The 12,912-nt window shown below is 39.0% G+C and overlaps 1 protein-coding gene across 5 annotated transcripts in view; it reads left to right on the forward strand.

The window, feature by feature from the left end:
• DNA2 (DNA replication helicase/nuclease 2) overlaps positions 1-12,912 on the forward strand; it is a 64,996-nt gene that overhangs the window by 15,395 nt on the left and 36,689 nt on the right. For 4 of the 5 annotated variants that reach the window (XM_019507857.1, XM_019507858.1, XM_019507860.1 and 1 more), the window contains exons 5-13: positions 2,453-2,584; positions 5,453-5,669; positions 7,139-7,256; positions 7,638-7,803; positions 8,758-8,952; positions 10,219-10,449; positions 11,029-11,145; positions 11,238-11,347; positions 12,676-12,785. In XM_019507857.1, the coding sequence (XP_019363402.1) occupies positions 2,453-2,584; positions 5,453-5,669; positions 7,139-7,256; positions 7,638-7,803; positions 8,758-8,952; positions 10,219-10,449; positions 11,029-11,145; positions 11,238-11,347; positions 12,676-12,785 (1,396 nt within the window). The remainder of the gene's footprint in view (positions 1-2,452; positions 2,585-5,452; positions 5,670-7,138; positions 7,257-7,637; positions 7,804-8,757; positions 8,953-10,218; positions 10,450-11,028; positions 11,146-11,237; positions 11,348-12,675; positions 12,786-12,912) is intronic. The other variant, XM_019507859.1, reaches the window with a different exon arrangement.

Genomic DNA, 12,912 nt, shown 5'->3' on the forward strand with positions numbered 1-12,912 from the left:
CCTGCCTGCCTGCTGCCACTTTGCCCTCTGTTTGCTGCTGCCACCACCACCACCATTTACCCCTTTTCTGCCCACTGCTACCGCTCCTTTGCACCCCCTGCCTGCCAGTCAGCCACACCAGCACTACGTGGTTCCTGGCTGCATTGCAGGACACAGCAGGAGTTGGCCTGGCCTCGCCCCTGTGGTCCTTGGCTGGCTCTGTGCAGTGCTGGCCAGGCCGGGCTGGCTCCTGCTGCATCCTGCGGTCCCAGCCATGCAGCTGGGAACTATGTGGTAATGGAGTGGTGGGTGTTGAGGGGTAGAGGGGGTGCGGATGGGAAGGTAGGGAGGCAGCAAGAGAAGGGCAGTAGTGGCAGACAGGAGGGGGAGGTGGCAGTGGGTGGGCAGGAGCATGGGGCCTGTGCTCGTGCCCCAGGGCCAGGAGCAGCAGGAGTGCAGAACCTGGGCTAGCCATGAGCACCTTAAGGCCTCATGCCATGGGCCATGAGCACCCTAAGGCCTCATGGCCTCCTGCTGCTGCTGGTGGCAGGGGGCTGTGGGCAATGAGGGAGGGTGTGTGTGTTCATAGGGCAAGTCCCACACCTCACCATACACATGTACCCACACCCCAGCCGTCCTCCCCCTCTACACATGCCACAACTATCCCCAGTCACCTTCCCCCACAAACCCCACACTCCCCCACATATCCACACACACCCATACCCCTCCATTTCCCCCCACCACCAATATACCAAAATAAGACTTAATTTTATACTATTATACAATCACCTCTATGTATAAAATGCAAACGCATGTAAACCAGGACAAAAATATTTTTTGAAATCAAATTAATGAATGTTGTAATAGATGTTTGATTTTTAGAATATAATTTGGTATTTTTCTAGTTTCAAGATGGCAAACTCCCTTGCTGAAAGGAGTACTTTTGGGGGCAAGGGGAGGGACTTCTGGTGGCAAAGTTCATTGGGGGTGGGACTTCCAGTCCCCAAATGGCAACTGGAGGCTACCCATGTGGCCCTCAACAGCTTGCCAAAACTCGGTAAGTGTCCCCCCAGCTGAAATAATTGTCCGTCCCTGCTTTAGGACAGTTATGCTTTACCTTAATGAGAACCAAAATTACGATTTTTGTGCTCTGAGTTGATAAAGTGCCACTTATTCTGCTAAATATTACATTGAAAATTTCAGATCACAGAAGTACCATATTTACTTCTATGCCACAAACCTTTTTCCCCAAAACCAGCCCTCCAAATTTGGGGTGCATATTTGAAGGTGGGAAGCTGATTTCTGCACTGTAATAGATGCTGCAGCTCTGTTTCTCTCTGTGGCTGCAGTGAGGGAGGACAAGAATGCACTCTGTAGTATTGAAGTCAGAAATCTTGTGGTAGAGGAGATTTTATCTTTTATTAGACCAAATAGATAGTTGAAAAAAAAATCTTTATTTGCAAGCTTTTGGGTTCACACGCCCTTTCTCAGGCAAAGGAAAATACAAAGATTTTAAATTTCTCCCAGGTAGAAATGAAACTTAATATTGAACAGGAGAACTGGAGGTTGGCATAAGTTCTCCTGGGTAGAAAGGTTCATTTTATGTAAATTAGGTTTGGATAAAAGTTGGAGCAGTCTATTTACCTCAGAGGTGTCTGATAGCAAGCAGGATGTTGAATTTTGCATCTTTCTTGTTAAGTTGTTTCATATTGTGCCAGAGGACTGGTGACAGAATGGTTCTCCTGGGTTAAAGAAGTTTAGTTATAGTGAAGTTGCTCTGCAAGTATGCAAATTTGGCTTGAACAAAAAACTTGAGCAGGGGTGTTTGCATCCAGGTCTCAGGTTGTTGGATTTTGCATTCTTTTTGTAAAATTATGAAGTTTTCATTTCAAAATGGCTAATTATGATATCTTCCATGTTTCAGGGATACAGATTGTAGCTGTGTTGGTCTAAAGGCAAAAGCAGTGGCCAACTGGCTGCTCAGTGGCCAGAATCCATTGCTAATCTGCCAACGTGGCAGTGGCTCCCAGGGCTAAAACTGTCTTTTTGCCAATAATCAGGATCACCTGCAGTCAGGATTCAGGAATGACTGGAAAAATATTTTTCCTTCATTCTGCATTCCAAAACAAGGTGTGCATCTTACTTGGGTTGTGTGGTAGGCAAGAAATATCACATTTATGTATAAATGTCATCCATGTTTTTTCAGAATAGCCTTTTAATAATAATTACGCTAGATTATAATTAATTTTCAAAGAAGAGATAAAGGCCTAGTTTTGCAAAGATTTAAGCATTTGCTTAATTTTTATATACAGATTTAATCTCACAGTGCAGGAATTTTAAAGTTTGTAAGACTTCATATAGTCTTGTAAGTACTGGAAGCAAAAGGAAAACACAATTGTGAGTCTTACTATCTTTCACACACTCTCCATTCTTATTTTGTACTTGGTACTTAATGTATCCTTTTGTTCTGCAGGTACCACTTAAATCTGAAACAAGAGGAAATAATGCAAGAGATAGAGGGCTATTTTTCATCATTTTCTAAGTGGGCAGAAGATTACATGTGCAAGCCTAGTCAAGATAACCAAAGTAAAATGCAGCTGAAACTGTAAGAAATTAGTACATGTAAATAAACTTTTTTGTTGGTTTGATCTGACAAATTGTTCACTAGTAAAATTACTTAAAATGTTGTCTCCATATAGCTTTAGTTTATTTTAATTTTAAAATCCAGAAACCTTCATCCTTGATTTGTACAAGATTGCACTTAGTGATACAAGACTCACTGAGGACCTCATTGGCTAGAATATGAGCCTTATTAGGTGAAGAACTGCTTAGTACATGCTGGGTGCATCTACACATCCAGTTAGCACACCTGAATAAACTCTGAAGCACTTGGTGCCAGAATATCTTGATCCCAGGTGCAATGTTTACATATGCCCCTGGGACTGCAGCATGACCCTGGCTGGCAGGAGGCCCAGAGGGGTCAGCCTGCCAGCCCAGAGATGCTGCACCCTGGTTCAACGTGTTACAGAGGGGCTGGGGCACAAGGGTGCTACAGTGCAGAGCTAGCTGGCAGGCTGGCTGCCCTGCACTATAGCACTCATGCCTCAGCCAGCCCCAGTCACCATCTACGCATGCATTGTGGCAGAGTAAATAACTCTGCTGTAGGATAGTAGTTGTGTTGGGCACTACTATCCTATGGTGGAGTTAATTCAATTTACTTGAGTCTAATAGTTCTGCATGTATAGACGGTGACACCTTACTGCCAAGTTGACTAATTAGCTCTCCGCTAAAGTCCACGTGTAGCTGCCTCCACTGAGTTGTGTGGTACCATTTTCACTGATTGAGAAGTAGGGTTATAGGTGATGGAAAATAGCTTTTATAGAACTTTTTGGTTTATATTCTTCTCTGGGATACCTTGAGATTCTTTCAAGGGTGTTGTGAGGTGCCACACAATGTTAGTACTGTTAGGTTTGCAAATATGATTCGGAGATTTCAAATAGGAATTCATAGTATTAAAAATGTTCTGACCTACGATGGTTTTTCTGAGTTCTGTACAACAGAAAAAATACTCTATTTTTCTGCAGTTAGAAAACAAGTGAAAAATAAGACCTGTCATTTTCTGAGGGATACCTAGAGTCTAAAAGAGGTTCTCAACAAAGTAACGAGTGTTCTGTTCAAATTTTTATATAGGAAGAACTAGAGTATTTGATCTACTGACTAAACTACAAAAATACTGTGCGTGTATACTAGTGTGTATTGATCTAGTTTTTGTACTTCTTTGTTGCAAGGTTTTTCTTCCTTGCTGAACACGTTTCCTTGCTCACTTTCATGTAATAGTTAGCTTTCTATTCCCTCCCATAGCAGAAAAACTGTGTACGTGTTTAACAGAGCAAACAAGCAGAACATGGTAATTGCAGGAATGTACCATGAAACTCTGAAGAACTCCAGCTCATGTAGGTGGAACTTGGAGAGGACCAGCAGGAAAATGAGGCAGCGCTCCACAACCAGCTTGGTTACAAAAAAAAATTTAAAGGAGTTGAGACAGATTTATGGGGGAGGGAAGCAGGGAGAAGAATAGGATAACAGAAAGAGGAGTTTCTGGCTCGCCAGGTAGGATATGGCTGGTTGTCACAGGGGGCTGGGAAGGAATTTTTTTCTCTACCTGTAGTTACAGATGTGAGGTGTTTGCTAATGTTTGTTTTTCCAGAGTTTTTTTTTTTAATCTTTCTCGGAAGCATTGGATATTGGCTGCAGCTGAGGTTGGGAATTTTAACTAGGGTGTACCGATGCTCCTGCTGGGATATAAACCTAGAAGATCTTGCTCTTCTGCTCAGAGTCCGACCAATTGGTGCCTTTGGGATCAGGAAGGAATTTTAACCCATGGTCAGATCAGCATGGCATGTTGAGGTCTTTGTTTTCCTGTCTAGCTGGGGGCATGGCCTTCTTCCTTGGATCTCTCAAATGTATTTTAACAAACAACTTCCTGTCCTTGAAGCAGCAGGACATTGATAGTGGCCTTGTCCCTTGCTTTACCTGTGGCAACCTAAGGTGCTCTTGGTGTTTTGGGGCATTGTGTCTGGTAGTTGTGCAACAGAATTGTTTGTGCAATTTTAAGACTATATTAGAAATATGTTTGTCTAGGATGGTTTTGATAGGGGTGATTCTGCCTTGAGCAGGGGATTGGATTAGATGATTTGTGAGGTCCCTACCAGCTCTGTTTTTCTGTAATGATGTGAAACTTTAAGGAAAGTAAATATTTTGGTGCTTAAAATATTCCTTTTAGAAATCTTTGTTAAAACATTGAGAATAGTAAGGCTGCTTAACTGAAACTTATGGAAGATGGATCCATCAGGGGCTCTTAAAATCAGTTAGGCATGTAATCTTAGGCTCAGGACATGGCTAAATTTGTTACTGTTGGTAAATGGGACATTGTTTGTCCCAGTTACATTGTGCCTTTTTTGCACTTTTAAAAAACAACCAGATCTGAATTTTCTAATCTCTAGGTGGAAGAACTTTCAGCATGCCAGCAGGCGTGTCTGCACGAGATGCCTGAATGTGTAGTGCACTGTTCTACTGCACATTAGTGTGTCATGGCAAAAACCATGCGAGTAGTAGAGCTAATCTACTACACGTTAAGCATCACCAAAAAAAAGTTTGCTTTTGCTGTTGCGCAGTAGCAAATGCACATTAATGAACACATAGATGCACCCAGTGTACAGTTAAATGCAGCCTTATGAGATGAGGAAGGGTAGCTGGAGTGGGTCTTAATATGTTAACCCTCTTAAACTAGTGGTCAGTTTCAGTTGCTTAAATATTTTTACCATTAATAAGAATTCCCTGGTTAGATCTATATTTTTGTCCCTCTGATATGTCCGTTAAGAGAAATGCAGTGTCTTACCTTTTTTAACATAGTTTTTCCAACTCTTCAAATGCTGATAAGCTCACTTTTTTATGTATTATGCTTTCCTTTTAGATCAAGTGATGGAAAAAAGGATTTATCTTGTAATATTGAAATTACACAGGTCCTGGATATTGAAGAGAATATCTGGTCTCCAAGGTTTGGGCTAAAGGGCAAGCTTGATGTTACTATTGGTGTGAAAATGCATCATAGGTCTGGAACTCAGTATAAGATAATGCCTTTGGAACTTAAAACTGGCAAGGAATCCAACTCTATAGAGCATAGAAGTCAGGTATAAATATTAAATGTTTTTTATATGGATTATAGTATTCTATTTTTTTCCTCTTGATCTGATAATCCTGTTGTGCATAAACATGTTCCACAAACATTTAATATTATGGGTGATGTATGATAAACTCAAGGCTGTTCTTATGAAATGAACTAAGGAGTGGGATACTGCTTACAAATGCCACTTCAGTGCAAAAGTCCATGTTTCCATGAGAAGAAAGGAGGTAACCTCTATAAGAAACTGTGTTTGTTCCTCCTTCTTTGAATTATTTGGGCAGTGGGTCATAGGGGAACTTCTTACAGAAGAGAATGTGAAGCTTACCAGGTTATCCACATACCCCTGAGTAGATCCAAGTGGGGGCAGGAATATAGTGTGGAGACTTTTGGCACCCAGAGCCTTTGTGAGAGGCTCTTCAGAAGAGATGATGCAACTTGGAAGTCCTGCATCTTGTAAGGGATTTCTGCAGGACTGGAGTAGGTGTGAAGTGTACAGTCATTCCTACCTGTTTCACATGTATACCTGGTATGGGAGAGAAGCCTCTGGGCTAGAAGAGGGGAAAGAAAGTGTGGCAGAGATAACTGAATATGCATATTTACTTTTTAAACAAATAAATAAATGGTTATTACATTTGCATTTGAAGAGACTTCATATTAAGGAAGATGCTTCAAAATTAAAAGGTATCAGTGGATGCATCTACACATGAAATTAATGTGATGCAATAAACTCCAGAGCAGTTCAAGCTGGAGCCAACTGCTCCCAGGTGCAGTGTCTACAAGCGTGCTCAGGACTGCAGCAATTTGAGCTGGGGTGGAGCAGCCCCAGGTTGGCAAGGGGCCCAGATGATTGACTCCAGGTGGTGGCAAATGGGCTGGCAGGAGCCAGGGGTCAGTCTGAACTGACGATGCAATTTGTGCCTGGCATTTCCAATCCATGCATGCATTTAATTACACTTAATGACTTTGCTGTAAAATAATACTGTCCCCAGCAGTACTGTCTTACAGCGGAGCTAATTTACTGTGCTGTAATACCAGCATACGTGTAGACTGTGACACTATTACAGAGCTAATTAGTCTACTCCACAGTAAAATGCACATGTAGATGCACCCAGTTATATGTATTTACTTTTAGATCTTGCTAGCAATAGTAAGGCTGCTTAACTGAAACTTTTATGTAGCATGGGTCCACCAGGGGCTCTTCAAATCAGTTAGGCATGTAACCTTAGGCTCAGGACATGGCTAAATTTGTTACTGTTGGTAACTGGGAGGTTATGACAGAATGGATCACTTTTATGTATATCCTGTTTCTTAAATTTCTCCAAAACAGCTGTCTCAGAGACAGGGTACTGGGCTAGATGGACCTTTGGCATGGACCGTTATGGCAGTTCTAATGCATGTCCTTATCACCGTATTCCCGTAACTGGTGTGTTCTACATATAAAATACACTTGAATATATTGTACAAATATGTTTTCAGGTTATATTATATACACTTCTGAGCCAGGAACGAAGGATGGATCCTGAGGCTGGATTTCTTCTGTACCTTAAAACTGGTAATATGCACACTGTGCCTGGCAATCGTTTGGACAGGAGAGGTAAATGTTCCAGGAACATTATATGTCATTTACTCTTATGTTTACTATGAATTTTTTCTTTAATGCTATCACTTATGAATATACTGTTCATTCTTAAAAATGTATTGGCTGAGAGAGTAATTTTTGGAATTTTAATTGATTCTTGAGATGAAGCACTCTGATTAAAATGAGTAAAACCTGCTTTTTAGAATAATCTTGAATTAAAAGAAAAGGCATTTTTGGTCTCTGAATTTATATGATGAACGTTGTCCTGGGTCACTTGCCACATATGTGCCCTTACATAATCAAAGCAATTAATAGGTGTTAATAACATCTTATGTGTTGTTTCTAATAATCTCAGAACCCCACTACCTCAGCACTTCCTCTTTCTTTGCTTTACAGAACTAATAAAGTTAAGAAACCAACTGGCCTCCTATTTAGTCCATAATGTGTGTAAATCTGCAATGGGAAATAAGCGGACACAGCTTGCATCCTTGCCTCCTGTAATTAATGACAGTCAAGCCTGTAAATACTGTTCACAAATGCACAACTGTGTTCTTTATAGCAGGTAACACAAAACCTAAAATAGTTGATGGGTAGTAAATTACTTTTAGTAGATGCATTCTATATTTTTATTGGTTGATACAGTGGTGAGATCACAATACTGATAGACTGTATGTGTATTTGTATGAAATAATATTCTCCGCCCAAGTGCTGAATGTGTGAAAGGTGCAAGAAGAAATTATCAGTAAATCTAGTGGCCATAATTTTCAAAATTGCATGTTCAGATCTTCTGGTGGGGACGTATGCTCCCATACACCTATACAGCAGTTTCTAAATTCAAAATTACTTTGTTCTTGTAGTATTTCCCTTCTTATTCAGATTAGTAGCATTATCAATTTGATAGGACCCATAAACTTACTTGGTGATTCTAGATTATTTACTTCTAAAACTGTCGATTTCCACCCCCTGCCCTAATAGGGTGCTATTATAAAGAGTCCCTGGGTGTTGCTTCTCACACTTCTTTCGGTGCAAGCCCAATTATATTTCATATATAAATAAATATGAAGATTCTCATCTTTTTAGGAGCAAAAATATGCATTACATTAAAAAGGTATATAAAGGCATTTTAATAGTGGATCCTTTACCAAAAAAAAACTTGGTTAAGCTGTTGAGAACATTTTTATTTCTTATATAATGCTGTGTTTGAATTATAGTTCAGGAAATCACTGTGCCTTGTATGTCTATACTCATTCTGTCATTACAGAGAGACTCACTAATTTGAGACTATTCATGTGAATAAGGGGTATGGGTTCTATGCATAGACTTACTTGCCCACATACAAAAAGGTAGATTTAGAGTATGAGATTCTTACCCTAGATTTTACTTTGTTAAACAGTAATCTTATTTTATCATTTGGATTTTTTGTCTTGTATATGTTTCATTAACTTTATTAAGCATAGCTAGACATGAAAGAGGAAAAAGCCAAAAACTGACTTTTACTACATTTATAATATTTTAGAGCTGTAGAGCAACAGATGGATGATGTCATAATTCCTTCTGCTATGATACCCGTTATAGACAGAGAGACCCAGCATCTGAAACTCTCTCATTTGCAGTATTTCAATCTGTGGTATCTAATGTTAACCTTGGAGTTGCAAGCTGGAGAGGGTAAAAAAGGATATACAAATATATGGATGATGCCTGCTTCAGAAAGGTAAGATGGAATGTTAATATGGCTCCATTGTAGGGGCCATATAATCATTGTATATAGCAGATACTTTTCTAACAGGGAACGAGGGAATTATTTGAAGATGGCTGTTCCCTGCTTGGTTTCCCAGACCTTGTTTTCCCTGCAAGAGATTAGATCATTCTTCTAATGTTCGGAAAAAGACTGTCATGCATGGTTGCCCAAGATGCGTCAATTACACTCTGGGCGAGGACTACCACAGGCATTGAGCCAGTACAGTTGTTAGTTTGTTACCAACAGTATGTTACTATAAATTTAAAGCCACAAAAAAACCATGATAATGCTTTCTATAAACTGTGCTTTGCTGTCTCATTTTTATAGGTTTGAATGTGTTGTTTTCTTTCTTGGCCCCATCTCTGTGATATATATGAGACTGGATAATGCCTTCCACCTCCATTAATTACACTGTCTCCTTGGAGCAGGGTTATCTGGCACTGTTGAGCTCTGGATCATATTGTGTGCTGTGGCTCTGCAAAAGGTGGCTAAAAGTGGACTGAGATGTCATCCCATTAGAATCAGCACAGTAGTTCTTTTTGGGTTTCTCCTAGCAACTGTAGAAGACATCATTGGTTAAAAGCAATTGGACTCTTTATGAAACATGTATAATATTTGCTTGTTACTACTCGGGGACCACAGGCAAATATCAGCACCTGGTTTACTAAAAACATAAGGCTCTATTTCGCTACTTTGAATGGTTTTGAGCTTCAGAACATAAAGGAGAACTAAAGGTCTTGTTTTGTGATGGTCCTTGAAAAATGGTCTATATGGTGTGATCCTTTGTCTGGGAGTCTAACATTAAAGCTTTTTAATAAATATAAAACAAATTATGATTGCTTATAGTTTCTCACAATTTAATTTTGGCGGGAGAATAATTGAAATGGCAGCATAAAATTTGTTTAATACAAATATTTCAAAGTTGAAAAGTTCATGATTGTTGTATTGTTATTTAAATAATACAGTAGGAATTTTATTGTGAAATTCTGCATCAAGCCCATAATTTCTGGTTGAGCTAAAGAGTGTATTTTAAGAAGATAGTCATTTTTTAATTGAACAAAACCTTATAATGTAAGTAGTTCATTTTCCTGTGGAAAGAAGTCAAGTCAGCATGTTCACATAGGAGATTAAAACTGATAAATGTTTCAGAGTTTTGTCCTTTTTTTCCTTTTTTTTTTTTTAAAAGAAAATCAGTGCTGCTTATGCTTTATTATTTTTGTTCTTGCTCTCTTTTCATAGAGAGAAGTCTGGAGATTGCATTGGAAACATGATCAGAATGGAACAGGTACAGGAAGTGTCTGATGGGCAATATCTTCATTATTTCCAGTGTAAAGGTGGTGCCTTGCCAGGAACAAACCTGTTGGTAGGTGACAGAGTTGTTGTGAGTGGAGAGGAGAAGACTTTACTTGGCTTGGCTGCTGGTTATGTTAAAGAAGTCAACATGACAAAAATCTCTTGTTTATTGGACAGGTAATCTAAAAGGAGGAAGAAAAGTGTGGCAATTTGAAAGAAAGTTTTAACTTTAGCATTAAAAAGCTTATTGTGATGTCTAAAACTTTAAGAGCTCTGTTTTTGGTGCAGTCTTTCTGCCTGCCAACAAACCGTCCCCCCCACTAGCTTATGAGTGAATGATAAAATAAGATTAAGCCTGAAACTTCCTGGTTTTCTGCTTTTTAATTTTTGTATGTGGTTGATTTACAGCTGTTTCTAAGCTGTTGGTCAATAAGTAAAACTGGTGATGTCAGTGGAGTTCTGAAGAATGTTTTGTTGCACTGATGTCAAGTTCTTATAGATTGTGTAGGCACCAGGGTCATCCTACTTCTCTCTTGTATGATGTCAACAGTCAAATACTTTTTTAAACCGGGCTTCATTGATCCTATTTTGCTGAGATTAATTTTTAAGGGTAGGAAGCTCTTGGTTCACATGGTCTATGAACTTAAGCCAGTGAACTGTCAGTGCACTTATCAAGCTTTTATGAGCAACAAGCAGATAAACATAGAAATAAATGCAAATTATAGTTCTTTTTATTATCCCAATAATGTCTTTCAGGAACCTTTCAAAACTCCCTAAAAACACAATATTTAGGTTAGATCACGAAGAAGGTGGTTTTGGTATAGATGTCCCTCTAGGAAATCTCTCTAAACTGATGGAAAACTCTTCTGCCAGGTTAGTAGAATTGAATTACCTCCAGATCTCTAGTGATTATGTAAATACTCCCACTTACAGCAATTTTGACAATTATTTTTTTTCCTCTATAGTGAAAAACTTCGCAGTTTAATAATAGACTTCCACAAACCCCAGTTTATCCAGCACTTGAGCTCCATTCTTCCTCCTGAGGCAAAGGAAACTGTTGCAAATATTTTAAAGGGTATAAACTATATTTAATTTACATTGCAGTATGGTCTTTTCCTTGGTGATGAGACTTCTTATATACATTGTTTGATATATATTTTTAAATATATCCTTCTTGTCAAAGCATCTATATCAATAAAATGTAAATCTTTTCACTTGACTCAACAATACAATCTTCTGCTCAAAAGATGGAAGATTCCAATTTGCCCTTATTCCTACACCTAAATTTATAGGCCAGAAAAAAAGCCTTGAAAAATATATATTTTTGTGCCTTCTAAGCTTTGATTTCTTCCTGCAGGTTGCTGGAGGTAGAGGCTCTAGATACAAACCTTTTTCTAAGAATGTTTTGCTACCACAATCCCCTGAGTTTTTTTTAACTGTGAGATTAGACAACCAGAGGAACTCAGTGAATTTAACTCCTGCAGTGGGACATAAATGGTTCATCTGCTAAATGATTGATTGGGTTCCAGCCATCTAAAACAGATGCTGGAAGGAGGTGATATAAAGCCATTGCCAAACACAGTGTGTTCTGTATTTGTAGTGGCCAACCGCACGATTAGTCATGTTTAGGTGCTTATGCAAGGTAGCTCCAGATTTTAGGACTTTTGAAATAAGCTAGCTTTGCTTTAGTTTCAAAGACCATTGTATTGAGATCTGTACCAGATAAGAACTTTCCCAGCCTCTGGGCCAGTTGCAAAAGGAATATGGGATGGGAGGTAGAAGCACTGTGTATAATAGAAAATTCAGGGGAAGTAATGGGTCAAGAATGACTAGGATCGCAGAACAGTGGCAAATGTTGAAGATGTTGCTTTCCAATAGAAAGTGCATTTGCAAACTACCCATTTGTTTAAATGTTTCATTCTGGCAATCTGTATTAATTGATTTAGTAGCTAGAATCTCTTCTTCATCTTCAGGCAGTAGAAAAGCTCAGTCTGTACTACCTGTAAGTAATACAGACCAGAGCATCTTGGTATACAATCTCCCTTGGCAGCCATGCATACATGCTGAACAGATGTGACAAAATGGAAACATATTTGGCATCTCTTGAAGAAGAGCATTGCTAAGAAATAATAATTAAAAACCACAGAAAGGCCCTCTAAAACACTAATATGATCAAAAATGTTTTTCCCTGAGACAGGATAGAGAGCAATACTTGTTGCCTACTCAGTTTTAAAGAACCTTCAGATGTGTTATAGTGTTTGAAGTAGTTTTATAAAAAAAAAAAAATCTTGCAGAATTACTTTGCGTAGTCTTTGTGTTTAAGCGTTTGGTAGCTAGGAAAAGAAACTTTAGCAGCTTAGGTAAAATTAATTGCAAATGTTTTACTTCCCTTTTCTGATTAAGGTCTGAATAAGCCTCAGAAACAGGCGATGAAACAAGTCTTACTTTCAAAAGATTACACTCTCATTGTGGGCATGCCTGGAACAGGAAAAACTACTACAATATGTGCTCTAGTAAGATCATAATATGGCTTAAAATTAACAGTTTATTTTTAACACATGGGGTGGGATAAGTATGACTTGGTTTATATAAAGTGCCATTTTCTTTTTGTGACCTGTACAGAACTGTTGTCTGCACCAT

Source organism: Gavialis gangeticus, unplaced genomic scaffold (assembly GCF_001723915.1).
Source record: "Gavialis gangeticus isolate Ggan-Ray unplaced genomic scaffold, GavGan_comp1, whole genome shotgun sequence".
Taxonomy (NCBI): domain Eukaryota; kingdom Metazoa; phylum Chordata; order Crocodylia; family Gavialidae; genus Gavialis; species Gavialis gangeticus.